Source organism: Meriones unguiculatus, chromosome 11, assembly GCF_030254825.1.
Source record: "Meriones unguiculatus strain TT.TT164.6M chromosome 11, Bangor_MerUng_6.1, whole genome shotgun sequence".
In the NCBI taxonomy this organism is placed as follows: Eukaryota; Metazoa; Chordata; class Mammalia; order Rodentia; family Muridae; genus Meriones; species Meriones unguiculatus.
Genome location: NC_083359.1, coordinates 51,343,978 through 51,362,819, shown reverse-complemented (window position 1 = coordinate 51,362,819; position 18,842 = coordinate 51,343,978). Strand labels below are relative to the sequence as shown.

Below are 18,842 nucleotides of genomic sequence, written 5' to 3'. Positions count from 1 at the left end.
GGGGTTGGGGGCAGGAGACTCTAAAATCTCAGATCTTGTCCCCAGTGCATGATTCCTCCAGAAAGGCCATACCTCCTCATGGACTCCCCAGTAGAGCTATCAACTGAGGACTGTGGGGACATCTCACTCAAACCACCACAGTGCCTTTCTTGTCTCTCCATTAATATCATTGTTTATCTTTAAATATTTTTATCACTCTGTTGCATGTTCTTGCTCTTTTACATTCTTCTCTGCCTGCTCATGAATTTGCAAGGTTAAATACTAGTAGTTACACTTTGTCAATAACTATATATCCCTTTGAACTTGGAAATTATGTTTTATGAATGATTAATTATAGTATGTCTTCATGTCCTGACAGACACATAGAAAAAGTTGTGGGTGGGTTTATTTGTTTTAAGTTTCTAATAGGGGTTGTGCATGGCATGACTGTGGAGGTTACAGGATAACTTGTGGGAGGTGATCCTCTCTTTCCACAGTGTGGGTTCTGAGGCTCAAACTTGGGTCATCACCCATGCATGGCATCAGGCACCTTGACCCATTCAGCCATCTCAATAGTCCTGTTTATAATTTCGAGTCAAGGTTTCATAAAAGCCCAGGAGGGATTGGCCTTGAACTCCTCCTAATCCTCCTATATCAGCCTTCTAAGTCCCTAGATCATAGATGTACCCCATCACAAGTCCTGATTTTTTTATTTATCTTTTTAAAAGTAAGCATAGATAGAAGCTGAGGAGATGGTTCAGCAGTTAAAAACACTTGCTGCCCTTGCAGAGGATCTAGATTCCATTTCCACCACCCCCTGGCTGCTCCCAGCTGGCTGTAACTCCGTTTCCAGAGGTTCCAACACCTTCTGACCTCCATAGGCACCTGCACTCACAAGGTGCACATTATGACAGCCCTTACCCCTTTCCTTTGGTTTTTCGAGACAGAGTTTCTTTCTGTATCCTTTGCTGTCCCAAAACCAGCTCTGGGGTTAAAGGTGTGTGCCATTACCACCCAGCTCATTGTGTCCTTTTCATTCATATTGATCATTATTTGTTCTAACTTTTTCCTTACCCACTTGTCCTCCCATCTGTTCCCTACCCCTCACTTGCTGGGCCCCTTTTTTTCCTCCTTTATTACCCCTTCTGTCTTCATGTTACATGTAGATCACAGGCGTTTAATGAGGTTATTTTACTCAGATTTATTTATTTTTAAGTTATTTGTGTAATATGCATAGGTGAAGACTCATGCCACAGTATGTGAATGGATTTGAGGACACCTTTGTGGAGTTGATTCTCTCCTTCCACCTTTACATGGAACTCAGGCCACATCATCAAGTGGCAAACACTTGTCTACTGAACCATTTCACAGGCCCTTTTCTAGGATTTAAATAAAGGAAGTTGAAGGCAGAAAAGTAAATATTTTGTGGAATTTGTGAGAACATGGTGACACCTTCATGGTAGGTGTGCTGCCTTCTGGTGTATACCCTTTCATTTCCCTTATAGCTCATAAATTACCACTACCACTCTGTAAATTTCCCTGGCCTTTGCTAAAGGAGTAAGGTTTAAGATCTGAAGTAAACATTTAGTTAGGGGTAGGGTAACTACATCCTGGTTTGCCTAGCACTATTCCAGATTACACCTTTTGTCCTGGTTTAATTATTAATACTCTTATAGTGCCCCTGTGTCAGTCTCTTGCCACAGGCTTGGTGGCAAATGGCCTTTACCATTTCACTGGCTGTTTTATTTTTTCTTAACTAAAGACTTGTTCCAATCCTGTCAGAAAAACTTGTCATGTAGTTGTAACATTGTAGAATGCAAATTTTCCCTGAATGGAAGGTCACTGATACTTTTTTTTTTTTTTCTGAGTGAAAACAAGATTAAAAAAGACAATCGGGGAGGCAGAGGCAGGAAGATCTCAATGAGGTCAAGTCCAGCCTGATCTACAGAGTCCAGGACAGTCAAGGCTACACAGAGAAACCCTGCCTTGAAACACCAAAAAAATAAAAAACTAAATATAAAAAAATAAATGATCATGAGCTGGGCATGGCACACACTTTTAATCTCAGGTGACAGAGCCAGGAAGATCTCTGTGAGTTTGAGGCCAGTTTGGACTGAATGTTACAGGACAGATAGGACTATGTAAAGAGAACCCCCCCCCCCCCAAATCATTAAAAGTAAATTTTAGTTATTTGATTTTGGAGTTTGGCCTTTTCTCAGAATGTGAGTTATTTCATGGTCTGATAGTAGTAACAAGCAGTATTGCCTCATGGTTAAGAACACTGGTTCTAAAGTAATAATGGCGGTTTTAAATGTTAGTAGGAGGTAGAGTGTATAATGCCTGATGATTGTGAGCAATTCAGTAAATATTAAGAATCATCCTACTTGGTGTACACATGAGATTATGAACTTTTCCACAAGTATAAGCCATAGAAAATATTGTTATCCTTAATATCACTTTTATTTCCCCCTTCTATCATAAAACAGTTCCCTTCTAAAAATAGGCTTTGCACATTTCTGATGTTTGTTTTGGGTTTTTGTTATTGTGTGTTTGTTTAGACAGGATGTGATTTTTTTTTGTCTTTTGATCATGAAGTTTTATTGATAGTGTATGAGAAATGAAGTATGTATTTTCCACTTTAGTATATTAAGTTATTAAACATAGTATGCATTCTGAAGTTTACATGTATTTAGTTGTATCACTGAAATCAGTGTTTTTATAAGAAGATTCAGAAAGGTGCCTTCGGTATGTATTTGCTTATAAGGAGACACTGGACCTATATTACAGGGTAACCAAAAAAGCTAAGTAACAAGAAGGGCCCAAGGGAGGATGCTGTAATGTCACTCAGAAGGGAAAATAGAATAGACAGCAGAAGTAGATGAAGAGAGGGAACTGAGCAGGAAAAACAAGGGTTGGGAACAGATGTGGGGTAGTTGGTGAGAGAGCGGGGAACAGAAAGGTACACTGAGGGGGTGGGGCATCTCTTTGTCAAGCTGGAGGCCTTGCAACAGGGTAGGCTAATGGGAGGATATAAGTGTAATTCTATCTAAGACTTCTAATTGGTTGGGGGGAGGGAGGCTGGGGAAATAAAGACTGAAGTGACCAACTTCTAGCCAGGTAGGACTAATAGAAGGAATGGAACAACAGTCCACCCCCAAAACCTGATCCAAACATTACCCTGCCTACTCCCTTCTCTTCTCCCAATTGCCTCCTTCTCCTCCTTCCACCTTTTCCTCTTCCTTTCCTACCAGAAAAAGGGAGCCCCTCACCCCTTACAATCCTCTCCAGCATATCAAGTCACATCAGGACTGAGCATATCTTCATCACCTGAGACCAGACAAAGCAACCTTGCCAGGGGTAAGTGATCCAAAAGCAGGCAATAGAGTCCAAGTTAGAAACAGCGCCCCCCTTCTACTCACCAGGTGACCCACATGAAGACCACACTGCCCACTGGCCACATATGGGCAGGGGACCTAGGTCCAGACCATGTGTGCTCCTTAGTTGATGTCTGAGTCTCTGTAAACCCTCATGGGTCTTGGTTAGTTGTCTCTGTTGGTCTTCTTGTGAGGTTCCTGTCCCCTCCAGATCCTTCCATCTTTCCCCCAACACTTCCACAGAATCCCCAGAGCTCCATTCCAATCTTGACTGTTAGTCCCAGCATGTGTCCCAATCTGCTGCTATCTGGAGCCTTCCAGACTACAGTCAAATTAGGCTCCTGTCTGCAAGCATAGCAGAGCATTATTAATAGTGTCAGGGGCTGGCTCTCTACCATAAGGTAGGTCTCAGGTTAAGCAACTTATTGGTTGGACATTCCCTCAATCTTTGTTCCAATCTTCGTTCCATCTTTATCCCTGCACTTCTCGTAGGATGTGATATAGTTCATGCTGGCCTCAAACTCAGTTGTGTGGCCGAGTATGCCTTTAAACTTTTAACCCACTGCCTTTATCTCCCAAGTACTGAGATCACAGATATGTGGTACTTTACCCAGTTTCCACAGTGCTGGGGATCAAACCCATGGAATTTGTAGCAGTTGAGTTCTGCCTCAGCCTCTTTAAGTGTTGGAATTACAGGCATAACCCACAACATCTAACTCAAATGCATTCTTTTTGTTGTGTTTTGAGTTGAAGGTCTCATATAGACCAGGCTGACTTGAAACTCCATTGGTAGATGATACTGGCTTTGAACACTTGTTCCTTCTTCCTCTATTTCCCAAGGGATTATTCACCACCACACTTGGTTTCAATTTAATTCTTTATTCATGCAGGTTTGTGTGTGGTTTTTGCTTAGCCTTTGTATAAATACATAGTTTAAATATCTAGCAATATAACAGCAATATATGAAATAGGAATAAAAAATAGTGGCTGTTCTTGATAGAAATTTCTTTTGGCGTGATTTTTAGTTTTTTAAGGGACTCTATAAATAAGTCAGGCATGTTAACACATGACTGTGATTTCAGCACTTGGCAAGTAGAGGTTTAGAAGTTCAAGGTTACGGGCTAAAGTTCAAGGAGTTTGCTCAGGCAGTAAAGTGCCTGTTAGGTAAATATAAGAACCTGAGTTAGGATTCTTGGTACCTACATTAAAAAAAAAAAAAAAAAAAAAAAAGAAAGAGGAGGGGGCTACAGCTGGGGTACAAAGCAAATAAACTGTAATTAATATTAAAAATTTTTTAAATAAAAAAAAAAAAGATGTGGCCACACATATCCTAACCATAGCATTGTGGGAAAAGAGACAGGCAGATCCCCAGAGCTTGCTGACCAGCAAGTCTAGTCTGACTAGCTATTCTAGCCTATCGATGAGCTCTGAGTTCATCTTACTCAAAGGATAATAGTGGAAGACACTTTATGTTGATGTGTAGTCTCTTTTACACTCTTGTACATAGACACCAACGTGCATACACATACATACAAGTTCATGTCCTTTTTAGCTACATAATTCAAGGCCAGTCTAGGCTTCACAAGACTCTGTCTCAAATAAAGGAATGAATCTGGGCTTCACAAGACTCTGCCTTAAATAAACAAACCAGACAAAAGACAGGGAGTCATGTGCCATGATGCGTATGTGAGGTCAGAATGTGAATTAGGTGTAATAGTTTTCTTCCACAATGTGAATCCCTGAACTTGAACTCAGGCTGTCAGACTTGGTACATGCTGAACCATCTCACTGATTATGGCTTTTTGTTTACTGTTTAACTAAAAAGACTTGTTACAATGCAATAGGAAAAAATTATTGTGTTGCACATTATAGAGAGAATGGAGGCTGATGTCCAGTGCTGAAAGTTATCTGACTTTAAACTCTTGATCAAATGAGGGCAGTAAGAACTAGTAGGAGTCTGCATCCTTGCATTCAGGCAGCTCATGCTATGACTAGTGGAAGGAGCATCTGTGAAAATGATTCTCAGTGAAGGAAGTGAAGAATCCTGAAGACCAGCAGCTGAATGTCAGAATGGCCTCAGTTTTAAAAGTTCTGTTCTATCAACCCCATGAATTCTATCTTTTGTTGTTTTTCTCAGTGAGTGTAGACTGGGTTTAGAAAAAGTGGTGATAGGTTACATAGGTTTTAGGCCATCCTGGGACATATAGGGTATAACTCCATCTCAATGGAAAAACAAAAGGAAAAAAAATTGAGGAGGAGGAGAAGAAAAGAAGAAACTGTTGTTAAAGGGGATGTGGAAGGAAGTGATTTTTATCCAAAAAGTTTCGTAGAAATATTGATGGTGGGACTGGAGAGAGGATGTGGTTCATCAGTCAGAAGCACTTGTTGCTTTCAAAGACCACAGTTTGTTTGCTAGAATCCTGTCAGACAACTCACAACTGCCTTTAACTCCAGCTCCAGAGGAGTTGACAAAAGAGAGGGAGACCTATGTTCCAACCTCCTCTGGCCTCCATGTGTACATGCAAACATGCTTATACACATATAAATGTACATTCTAAAAAAGAAGTCTTGACTTGTAATTTAAAGATGCGAAGGTATTCAAACCAAGCAAAGTGTTTGTAACATGAAGATGTGAGTCATCAAGCAAAATGATGATCTTTTCATTGGGCTATGAGAGATGAGAGTGATAAGGAACAAAACTGGCAGACTTAGGAGTTAAGATAAATGCTCTTGAATCTTATCTTTTCCACTTCCGACTCATAATCAGACCATGGAGATCCTTTTAAATCTAACCCATTTCATAGTTACATTAAAGGTGTGAATTTTATTTAAAACATCTGTTTGAAAATATTTTAAAATTATATTTAAACATTAAAAACAGATAACCTGGCATGGCTTAATCCTAGCACTCAGAAGTAGAGGCAAGCAGATTTCTGAGTTTGAGGCTAGCCTGGTCTCCATAGTAAGTTCCAGTCCAGCCTTGGTGACATAATGACATCCTATCTCAAAAAAGAAAAGAAGGAAATAGAAATAATAATAATAATAAATTAAAACATATGACTATAGGATTACTTTGTAAACCTTCTTAGAAGCCAGCATGTATAATAAAGTCCAGAAAAGGGAATAAGGAACTCAGGGATTTATTTGTCTTCAGCAGATTACATCTCCAAAGCTTAATTTCTTTACCTCTAAAATGTTAAGCTAGAATCAGATATTTTCATGATATACTTTTTTAATGCAATTTTATGAATGAAACTTTACTTAAGATCCTTTGTGTAAACCAAAGCTGATTTACCTAATGGGTTTTAAGGCACTGGAAGCCCCAGCTTTACTTAATTCTTCCTATAGTTCTTGGGAAATTAGTTTTATGTGTGTGTGTGTGTGTGTGTGTGTGTATCAATATGTGATACAGAGATGTGTGTGAGTACAGGTGTGTGCATGTGAGATCAGAGGACAACTTAGGTGTTGGTCTTCATTTTCCATTTGTTTGAGACAAAGTCCCTTAGTTGTTTCTTGTAGATACGCTAGGCCAGCTGACCTGTAAACTTCTGGATATTTTTCTTTTTCTACCTCCCAAGATCCTGCTGTAGGAACAGGGGGATTACAGATTCACGACTATGTCTGGCTTTTTATGGGTTCTAGGAATTCACACTTGAGTCTTCACATTTGCTATGCAAGTGTGTTAGCTACTGAACCATCTCTTCAGACTGATTAGTTGTTTAAGATGGTGTCTCACTTCATAGCTCAAGCTGTCCTCAAACTTGAAGAGATCCTTCTGTCTCAGCTTTCCTGCCCCCCTTCCCATTTGTTGTAAGGCTTACAAGAACTCTGAACTGAATTCCTAAGGTCTTATACAAAATTAAACATTTTATGTTTCTGATATTAATAAACTGAGTAGACCTTCTTGATAGAGTTGAGGAGGTAATTGAAGCTACTAAATGTAATAGCACTGCAGAGTTGCTGTAGATGTGAGTAGGTTACAGTAAGCAGTATGAAGAGAAATTCAGGTCCTTCAAGGACTGCATTGATGGAGTTTCTGTAATTACAAAACAACACATACTGTATAGTTGAGGCAGCAAGATTTTTTTCTCTAAAAATTACTATGGATTTAAAAAGAAAGAGAAATGTGGGGGGGTTATTATTTATTTATCCCCCCCACCCCGTGTGTATATATGAAGACAACTTAGGTTAGCTCTTTTCTGTCATCATGTAGGTTAGAGATCAAATTTAAGTCATGAGCTTTGGTAGAAAGTACTTTTAACTGCTAAGCCATCTCACAGGCCCTTATGTATGCTTTAATTCTACATGAATTAATAATTTGGGGCTGGAAAGAAGACCTGAGTTCAGTTTCCAGCACCCTCAGCTATCTTTAACTCTAGCTCTGAGGAATCTAATTTCCTATACTGGATTCTGGGCACCTATATACATATATATGTATACACTCACATACCTAAGTAATACAGTAAATCATAAATTCAGCAGATTAAGCTTATATACTTACTTGAAAAAATATATGTAACAATAATAAGTAAAGAATAAGAGGTCTTGAATTTAAGGGAATAGGAAGAAGTGGGAGGGGCACATGGGGGAATTAGAGAGAATGGTAAAATGATGTAGTTGTATTAATTTATCCATAAATATGGCATAATTAAAATAAATGTAAACTTTTTAGGAATTAAAAATACTTTTAATTTTTGGAGGGTGATAAGTGGCAGTGCAATTTAAGAGGAACAGAAGGGAACAAACAGAACTGCCCTCTGACTGTTGCTCGTCTTCCCACTCCCATCACTTAGACCAGCTTTTACCAGACAGAACTATCATCTTTAGGTTTATGGGCAGATTAGTTTCCTCTGGCTGCTGGAGCAAATCACAAACTCAGCAGTGTAATATACACAGAAGTGAAGCTGGACATGGTGGTGCATGCCTGTATCCCAGGTACTTTGAGGGGCTGGGGCAAGATTGAAAGTTGTGATGCCAGTCTGGGTAATGCAGAAAGAAGGAACTATCTTCCCCCAATATCAGGGTGGTAGAGGGAAGGAAGGAGAGAGGGAGGAAGAAAAAGAGAGAAACTGATTTTGAGTTCAAGATTTGTGGACCAGAAGTTTGAAATTCCTATCTGTGGTCTATATAAGATTACCAGAGGGGACATTCTAATTCTAGTTTATAATGGGTGTTGACATTCTTCAGCTTGTGACCACGTCATTTTTAACTAATCTTTTTAAAAATTAAGATATATTTCATTACATTTTGTATTCATCAAAACAATAAAGGTTATCTAACCATCTCAAGATCTTTAACTCAATCACATTTGCGAAGACTTTGTCAGCTGGGTAGTGGTGTTTCCAGTGCCTTTGTTTCCAGCACCTGGGAGGCAGAGGCCGATGGATCTCTGAGTTCAAGGCCATCCTGGTTGTGCCGGGCCAGGGCTACACAGAGAAACCTTGTCTCAAAAAACAACAACAAAACAAAAAAACAAAACAAAGACTTTTCCATATAATATAACATTCACAGGTCCCAGGATCTTATAGGAAAGGAATAGGTAATATTTTTAGCCTACTGCAATGATAAAAACGAGTAGCAATCTACTGTATTTGTTTTTTGTTCTTAAAATAGAAAACTGGAAAAATGTCAGGGTCTTAATTTAGGACTAGGTGAGTAAATTATGTGTGGTATATCTATCAAATGCAATCAGGTATAGTCACTAGAAAAATGAAGTGGGCATGTTGACTGGGGCTATACTTACTGTAAATTTGTATTTTAATTTAAAAATTTTAATTGCCATAAATAAGGCACAATTAAAATAAATGTAAACTTTTTAGGAATTAAAAATACTTTTATTTCTTTTTGGAGGGAGATATATGTACACATATGGCAGTGCAATTTGAAAGTAACAGAAGGGAACAAACAAAAATGCCGAACAGCAAGCTACAGAGGTATATGTAAGATGAAAATGGGTTCCATTAAAGGTTAGGGCTGGAGGACTATAGTGGGGCAATCGGACCCACCAGCAATGCAGATGATGACACTGAGCCTTTCTAATGTTTGAAAGCTTAGGCCTTTTGATGGGCAGTCTCCCTGACCTATCCTGGCACTGTGTCCAGCCACGTGGCCAGGCTTACCTCTCTGCCCATCTCTGGTCTCTCTTCACCCCGTAGTCTGCTCACAAATCTCCTGCACCTCTGATTTCTTCTCTCAGAGTCCCCCTCTCTGTCCAGAAGATTCACCTTCTACTTCCTGCCATCAAGTCTTTATTACAGTCAATAGACAAGAGAGGAAGGATAGATATTTACAAAATACAAGGCTGGTGATGAACCATAGAAATAATAATACCAAGATCCAGCTAGTATTTAGCTCTCTGCTGGTACAGAATTAACAATTGAAAATAGAGAGACAAACCTTCACACAGCGCACCCCAACAGGGGATTTTTACTTTGTATGCTATACTTTTATAAGTTACAGTAAATCTGTGCATTTTTATAGTAAATCCAAGAGAAGTGGACTTGCATTTGATTTTTCTGAATGAATTATGTAACAGAGGTAATAGGCCAAAGCAGATGTGGTAGGTTATGTCTATAATCCCAACACTAAAGAGGCTGCTGAAGGAAAATTGCAGTGAGTCCTAGGCTGGCCTAGGCAACAGAGCAAGATTATATTTTAGAATAAATAAAAAATTGTAATTGAGGAATGTTAAATTTTTACCTTTTTTGATTTATTTTTTAGATAACAGACCCTACATTAGCTGAAATGGGAAAAAACTTGAAAGAGGCAATGCGGATGCTAGAGACCAGCCAGAGGTGAGCACGTAGGGTAGAGGCTACCCTGTTGAGTGTGTCCAGCATATTTTAAATCTGGTGGTTCTGGTTCCTTCCTGTTTCAGATGCCTTCCATCTCTAGGATGTCAGCTTCCATTGGCTTTAAAGCTAGGTATTGAGTGCTTTGCAGTGACGGGGTTTTGAAATTTTGGGAAGGGCCTTTCAGTTCTGCCACTTTAGAATTTTATTTATGGAATATGTTGATTTGAATATTTAAATACTTCTTAGTGTAGGTTCAGTCACATGAGGTAGCAACCGACCAAGCAGTTGGTTGAAGTGTTTTTTTATTTTATTTTATTTTATTATATATATATATATATATATATATATATATATCTTTTTCTGAAACTCTCAAGTATATCTGGGGTCTTGAGATAAATGTGTTTGAAATCTTGCACCAGTCACTGGATGTTCTAGGTAACGTAATATGTTGGCATGTTCATATGTTAGAAAGTTGGTTGGTGAAAACATATAGTCAACTTTTTCTTTCTTTTAAACCAGAAGAATAGAGGAGGAAAATGGAAAGAAGCCAATATCAGAGGACATTCCAGGGCCACTTCAAGGCAGGTAGGTGGCAATAAGGATCAGTACCTTTAGTTAGGATATAAAATATTTCTTAACCCAAAATTTTACCATTATTTGCTTGCATGTTTACTTTGAATGAGTACCAAGATAATTTAAGTAGTTGCTCAGAATGTTAGAAAACTTTCTCGTTGGTGATAATGGTGAACTTACTTGCTTCTTTCTATCCCAGAACATTGTTGGCTTGCCTTCAACTGGTGGCAATTGTCTGGACTCAACCTCTGAGTACTAGATTACAGGCATGTCCCACCATACCTGGTCCCTTTTCAGAACTATAATCCATGATCAAAAGCCATTAATAAATTCTTAATTATAACTGGGATAGCAAGCTAATTCATTCTTGAAACTGGTAATCTCTCTTGTAGACAGAGTTTTATTGTGAGAACTATTTTAATTTAGTACAGTTAATAATTTTTATAATATAGTAATTGAACAGGGCACAGTGGTATATACCTTTAATCCCAGCACCCAGGAGACAGAGGCAGGCAGATGTCTGAGTTCAAAGCCAGCCTTGTCTCCATAGGGAGTTCTGGGACAGCTAGGGCTACATAGACCCTGTCTCAAAAAACAAAAGAACAAACAACAACAAAAATTAATAATACAGTGAACGAGAGGGGGGAATGTCAGCTTTAAATCATTGCTGAAATGATTAATTTGTTTGCAGCTAAAGCAAGTTTATCAAGTCATTGTAGTCTGAACTAGTAGTGAAAAGAAGTAGCTGGCTGTCATTTTCATAGAGTGCTAGTAATTAAAGTCCCAGCTCAACTTCCTTGAGACAATTTTTTTATAACCAGGAAACTGCACTTAGGTCAACAGTACAACTCCCTTAAATTGTTCTTTGACCTGAAGATAAATTGCACAAGATTACAAAAGAAAAGGATTGAGGAAGTATCACACCATACAGTAAATATTATACCTAACACACCCACATACTAATGTTTTTAGTCCTTCCTGCTTGTAGCATAAATCCTGCTGGTTTGAAGTCCTGTAGTGCTTTCTACCACTCAGAATAGGAAGCAGATCCTGTTTCCTATTCCAGATATGAAGGAACAAGGATTGTTTATTGTCTTAATTACACAAAAGTATCTCTAGACCTCCCAAAAACATCTGAAGTTTTCAAAATGGCAGCACATTAAAAACATTGTAACAGTGGCCCAGGAGTATTTATATTTAGTAATACTAATGTCTAAATATATGAGGCTAGTAAGTGCTTCATAGGCACTGTCAGATTATCTCTTCCCCATTCTATAATGCATGGGCTCAGCCACTTGGATCTCTCAAAGACACAAGGATAGTATCCAAGTGAGCTTCAGCTTTCTTCCCCGCCCTCCTCTCTTGCAGTTTTAAAGGATCACAGCAGTTCATTAGGAGATGAGTGCCTTGGGGGTGATGAGTTTGGAGTATTATTTTGATAGTACTTTTATTTTTTACTACTATTTCTGTGGTTCTTGGACACCATGCTGGACAAGTTCTCTACTGCTCCCCATTATATCTCTTCAGTGCTTCTTTTATTTTTAAGAGAAAATTTTTATAAGTAATTTTCTTGGTTTGTTCGGTTTTTTTGAGATGATGTTTCTCTGTATACCTCTGGCTGTCCTGGAATTCACTCTGTAGGCCAGGCTGGCCTCAAACTCAGAGATCCACTTGCCTCTGCCTCCTGGGTGCTGGATTAAAGGTGTGTACCTCCACCACCCAGCCAGTAATATTCTTATTCATAGAGTGATTTTACATCTTCTGCACTACAAATTGCCTTGCTGTTTCATACTGCTTTAGTCATTGACATTTTTCTTCTGTTTCCATCTCATATAATGAGCAGTTAATAGTGTATCTTGTGTAGAAGTCAGTCTATTTGTCCTTTAAGCAAATCTCAAATTTCCAACTTGGATAAGAGTTAGAAATAAATTACATGTTTAAGGCTGTGATTCAAGTGAACAAGACTCCCCAGGGAGAAAACAAGATAGATACACCTGTATCATTAAAGAATTTAGTTGGTTTCATGACCTTCTCACATTCTTACAAAGACTGACTCTTAAAACATACTTATTAAATTCTCTGCTATTCAAGAATGAAAGGATCTATTATAGAAATAAACTAGAGCAAGACTGGAAATATTTCCAAAAATCAAACTTATATTTTGGTCAAAGAATCATAAGTAAAGTTAAATAATTTGAAGGTTTTAAAAAATAAACTTTCTAACATTCTTTGTCTTGTAGCTAGATAACAAATGTTTAAAAAGGAAAACAGCAACAACAAAAACCCTTCAAGTTAGTTTGAATAAGAGAAACAGTTGGGAAATGGAGGGGAGGGGGGTTCTATGTTCTTTCCACCCTCCTAACACTTTTTGTTCTGCAGTGGACAAGATATGGTGAGCATTCTCCAGTTAGTTCAAAATCTGATGCATGGAGATGAAGATGAGGAGCCCCAGAGCACCCGGTAATGAAGGAGTGTTGACAGCTTGCCTTTGAATGTCTGTTCTTGGTCTGGTCGTGGTGGCACAGGCCTTTAATCCCAGCACTATGGAGGTAGATGCAGGTGGATATCTGAGTTTGAGGCCAGCTACAGAGAGAATTCCAGAACAGCCAGGGCTACATAGAGAAACCCTGTCTTGAAAAACAAAACAAAACAAAAAAGAAAGTCTGTTCTTGACTCTCTTATCAGGAGTTTCTCAAGGAAGAAATTTAAGTGTAATTAATTTCATTAAAAGTTATATTTTTATTTTTATATTCTGAAAGTAGATCCTGGCATTTTTATGTTATTAGGTCTTATGAAGAGCCATTAGAAGGACTGAAGTGCTTTGTGCTTTTCTAATTTTTGCTTTAGCTTACTATGAACCACAGTTAAATTGATTAATGGAAGCCTTTATTGTTTGCAAATCACATTTTTTTATTTATTCATCTAGTGTATTTAAATTAATATGTCTTCATTTTGTCAATTTTTTTGCTGTCAGTAATATATTTTCCTTGTTCAAAAGACAGAAGATAAACCGGGCATGATGGTACACACCTGTAATCCTAGCATTCTGGAGGCCAAAGCAAGGGGATCACAAGTTTGAAGCCAGCATAGGGCTACAAAGCAAGACAAAAGCAAAGTAGAGTAAAATTGAAAAGAAAGGGTATACAAAAATAGTTTTCTAGGCTGTGTCAGCCTGTATGTGTCCTGAGGTTAATTCCCAGTACTGAAACACACACCCTACCTGGTTCTCTTTTGTGATCATAGACAATGACCAGTTTATTATTCTCCCACAGATATTTTATGTGTTTGTGTATACATCTATATATACCCTCTCCAGTACTTAAATACTATACACCCTGGCGTTTTTCACTTAGGCCTTAAGAGCTCATTGCTTGGCACACAAGGAACTTTCTCTTTGTTAAGAGCAACTTTATTTTACTTTGAGTAAATAAATAGAATTTTATAAATAGAATTTTATTTCATGTTCCTGTTTTACTGATAGAAACATTGCTGCAGCCAGTAACTTTAAGCATGTTATTTCTTGCAGGGGCAAGTGTGTTTGGGAAATAAATCATAGAAATAGGATGCTGGGTCAGATAGTGCATGCATGCATTTGAAATTTCACTAGAGCCAAATATTGCTTCTAGGAGATAAGCCAGTCCATAAGCTCACAGGGAGTGTGTAAGAATACTTTCCCCACCTTTCTACAATGGTATTATCAAACTTAAAGATCTTTGATAAGTGGTGAGTGACAAATATAAAGTGAGATATTTCAGTATCATATTTTTCTTATGAACTAGATCATGTCTTTTTGTATGTTTTAAGACTTGATACTGGGGGTGTAGCTCAATGGTAGAATACTTGCCTCACATGGGCACGGTCTCATGTTCAAGTCTTAGTACCTTTTTAAAAAGATGTTTAAAAAAAGACTTTTTTTTAAAAAGACTTAAAAAATTATTCATTTATATGTGTCTGTGTAAGTGTATGCTATATATCTGTGGGTGTCCATGGAAGCTGGCACCCTACAACTGAGCTATATTACCTTTCCTCTGCAGTTCATCATGATTATCATTATTATTTTATGTATATGGGTGTCTTGCCTTCATGTATGTGTGCACCACTTGTGTGCCTAGTACCTGAAGAGGCCTGAAGTGTGTGTCAGCCCTTGGGACAGGTGCTGGGAACAGAACTGGGTCTTATTCAAGAGTAGCTAGTGCTCTAAAACTTCTGAGCCATCTCTCCATACCTCCTCCATAGCTCTAAGCCTTTTTTTTTTTTTAATTTAGAACCATCTTTAAAAAATTTTTTTTTTTTAAATTAAGAACCATTTGCATTGTCAGTAAAGATATTTATCTTTTAGGACCCAATTTTAAAAGTATTTTTCTTCCCAAACTTTCAGCATCTCATAGACATTTTTTTCTGAATTTCCCTGTAGGACATGAAGTAAGTTGAAAATCTGCCAAATTTCTATGAAACACTTCTAAAAATGTATTTCTTTTTCTATGCTTTGGCAATAATCAGATTTTAATACTCTAATAAATTTTGATTAACAGAATCCAGAATATTGGAGAACAAGGTCACATGGCTTTGTTGGGTCATAGTCTGGGTGCTTATATTTCAACTCTGGATAAAGAAAAGCTGAGAAAACTTACAACCAGGATACTTTCAGACACTACCTTATGGCTACGCCGGATTTTCAGGTAAAGACATTATAAGCCAGGTTGTTTTTTAAGAATTCATTTATTTACTGGTAAAGACATTATGAGAGATGTTTTGTTTGTTTGATTGATTTTCGGTTTACTTACTTGTTTTTGACAGAGTCTCTGTGTAGCCTGTCAATCCTGGAACTTGCTATGTAGATCAGGCTGTCCTCAAATGACAGAGATCTGCCTGACTCTTCCTCTCAAGTGCTAGGATTAAAGGCATGCACTATACCCAGCTCTACTTTTCTTTTAAATTATATAAGTATCTTGACTGCATGTATGGAGATGTACCACATGTGTATAGTACCAAAGAGGCCAAAAGAGGCCATCAGATCTTCTGAAGCTAGATTTTCAGATAGTTAAGAGTTGCTACGTGGGTGCTGGGAACCAAGCCCAGTTTCTCTGGTAGAGCATATAGTGCTCTTAATTGACCAGCCACCTTTTCAGCTACTCTTACATGTTTTTAATTCCTGGTAAAGATGAATCAGAATCAGATGTGGGTTGTGAAGAATGTTTTTATGTTGCTCCATATGGATTTGATTCTTCCTTGGAGAGGTGGTTTAACCTCTCCAAGCCTAGTTATTATCCTCTATTAAGTAGGGAGAATATAGACAGCTATTTTGTTTGAGGATTAAATAAGCACATTAATGCTTCATTTATTTTGGATGTCTTAGTGCTGAAACTCCTAACAACCATTTTGGCCTGTAGCCTTCATGTGGCACAAGAAAGAACCACTGTCTTCAGACTTTTTATTTCTGCACTTCGAGTCTTTGTTTCCATCGTTTCTGTTCATTCTGTTTCTAAAGTTAGGTGTGGACGCTGGGTCTTTGCTTCTTCCCTTCATAACCCACACCTGCAGTGAATAGCCATCCCTTGAAAATGAAGGGGGATCCTCACTGTGTCTGTCCTCTCTCTGCCTGATCTAGTGTCTGAGAAAAGAATTGTTTTCATGATATTGTACTACAGAAAAAAAGCATAATTAACTAGTAGTACATTAATATGTATCTGGAGAGGTAGCTGATCAGTTAAGAGCACTGGCTGCTTTTCTAGAAAACCTAGATTTTATTCCTAGGACCCTTATGACTGTTCACAACAATCTGTAACTTCAGTTTTGGAGATCTGATGACTCTTCTGACCACTTTGGGTACTGCACATGTGTGGTGCACATACATACGTACAGGCAAACACATAAAATCTTTTTAAAAATTAAAAGAGTACAATAACATACAAGATCTCTTAATAGGTATGAAAATGGATGTGCTTATTTCCATGAGGAAGAGAGGGAAGGACTTACTAAGATCTGTAGGCTTGTCGTTCATTCTCGCTATGAAGACTTTGTAGTGGATGGATTCAACGCGTTATATAACAAAAAGCCTGTCATATATCTTAGTGCTGCTGCTAGACCTGGCCTGGGCCAATACCTTTGTAATCAGGTAATGTAAAAAACAGGTTGTTATTGTTTTTAACAGCTTCCTTTTTGTTTCATGTGTATATGTGTGTGCATATGTTTATATGTCTGTGTCAGTAGGGACATATGTGTTCATGGAGGCCAAGGGTTGATGTCAGGAGTCATCCTCCAATATTCTTTCATACTGTTCATTGAATCAGGGTCTCTTAGTCAAACCTAGAGCTTACTCTGCAGATTGTCTGTTTCTGTCCTCCAGGACTGGAATTACAAATGGATGACTACTTTTACCTGGCGTTTACAGGGTTTATGTGGATCCAAACTATAGTCTTTACACTATGTATTAAGTGTTTTATCTCTGAGCCATTTCCCCAATCCCAATTTTGTTTTTATTTTTGTGTATTTGTGTTTGCATGCATGGCTATATCTGTACCACATTTATGTAGGTTCCCAGAGATCAGGAGAGGGTGTCATGTGCTCTGGAATTAGTATTATAGGTGATTGTGAACATTTCAGTATGTCTGTCAGGAACCAAACCCATCTCTCCAACCCCCAAAGATAGATATTTTAAAGAAACTGTATCATGTGGTTGGTTTTTGTTGTACTACTACTAGAGCTCAAACCCAAGGCTTCACATATGCTAAGCAGGGGCTGTACACATGGAGCAACACCTGCTGCCCCAGTGCTTTATCTTTTAAATTTTTTAAAAAAATTTATTTATTTATTTATGTATATCTGTGAGTATTTTCCACGTGTGTGCAGGTGTCTATGGAGGCCTGGAGCCAAGTTGCACGTGTTTGTAAGCCACCTGATGTGGGTACTGGAAACCAAACCCAGATCCTCACCAAGTATTTATAAACACTGAGCCTGTTTTTTAAAGATTTAAAGCATGTAGGTGCATTTCTTTAGTTCCTGTTGGTGTCATGTTGAAAAAAGATATTTTATATGCTTTTTTGTTATTATACAAACAGTTCAGCACTGTGGGCTGGCAGGTTGAGTTAGTGGGTAAAAGTACTTGATACATAAACTGGATGACCTGAGTGTGATCGCTAGAACCTATGTAAGAAAGCCTGCTACACTGGCATGTTCTGTAATCACAGCATGAGATGGGATATGGAGTCAGAAGAATTGGCCAGAGTCTCACAGACCAGTTAACTTGGAGTCTGTAACATGACACAAAACAGAAAAGAGATGCTACCTCAGAAAGGGAAAGGAGAGAATTGACTCAAAAGTTGTCCTTTGACTGCTATTGCATATGTGCGTTCCCTGGCCCCCTAAAAAAAGTTAAAAAGAAAAGAAAAGAAACTCTACCAGCCTAGACTGCATAGTGTTACTATATCTCAAAATAAAGTTATTGAATTTAGAAATAATGTCTCACTGGACTTGGTGGTTGTATAGCAATTTTAGAGCTTGGAAACTATAGGCAAAAGGATTGTCTAGATGTGAGCCACCATAGCCAACTAATTTTTCAGATGAGGTCTTACCATGAGTATGACCAGGCTGGTATTAAAATAACTTTGTAGCTCAGCATGGCTCTGAACTGGCCATCCTCTTTCCTCAGCCTCCCAAGTGCTAGGATTTTAGGCTTTTGGCACCATACCCAGACTTTCAAACACTTTTAAAAGTGTTTGAGATGTATCTTTTTTTTTCAGTACTTTAAGAAAGGGATGAGGTATAGCTCAGTAGAAGAGCAGTTTGACTAGCATCCTTATGGCCCTGGGTTCAGTTCTTGACACTGCCAAAGAAAAAGATACTGCAAAAAGTCTTTTCTAGAAGTAATGTGTGAATGAAACACTGAACTGTATTTTAAATTTTATACTGCACCTATTTATAGTTCTTAAACCTACAAAAACTCCCTGTGTTTGGAATCTAAACATTATGAACATAAAATTAATTTGACAACTTTCTTCTTTCATGGCATTGACTTTGCTTCTTTTAAACAATATACTTCTGCTAATCCAAATTTGTTATTTTTAGGAGTAGAAGAACCCATAAGTAAGATACTGTTCTATGAATGGTGTGAGGAAGAATCCCA

The 18,842-nt window shown here is 38.0% G+C and overlaps 1 protein-coding gene across 7 annotated transcripts in view; it reads left to right on the top strand.

Moving 5' to 3' along the window:
* Pdxdc1 (pyridoxal dependent decarboxylase domain containing 1) overlaps nucleotides 1–18,842 on the top strand; it is a 71,035-nt gene that overhangs the window by 8,131 nt on the left and 44,062 nt on the right. For 5 of the 7 annotated variants that reach the window (XR_002476914.2, XM_060364228.1, XM_021650805.2 and 2 more), the window contains exons 2-6: nucleotides 10,074–10,147; nucleotides 10,667–10,732; nucleotides 13,100–13,180; nucleotides 15,253–15,399; nucleotides 16,646–16,835. Coding sequence is in view for 6 of the 7 variants with exons in the window: in XM_060364228.1 (XP_060220211.1) it covers nucleotides 10,074–10,147; nucleotides 10,667–10,732; nucleotides 13,100–13,180; nucleotides 15,253–15,399; nucleotides 16,646–16,835 (558 nt within the window). In the remaining variant the exon portion in view is untranslated. The remainder of the gene's footprint in view (nucleotides 1–10,073; nucleotides 10,148–10,666; nucleotides 10,733–13,099; nucleotides 13,181–15,252; nucleotides 15,400–16,645; nucleotides 16,836–18,842) is intronic. The other 2 variants (XM_060364229.1, XM_021650806.2) reach the window with 1 other exon arrangement.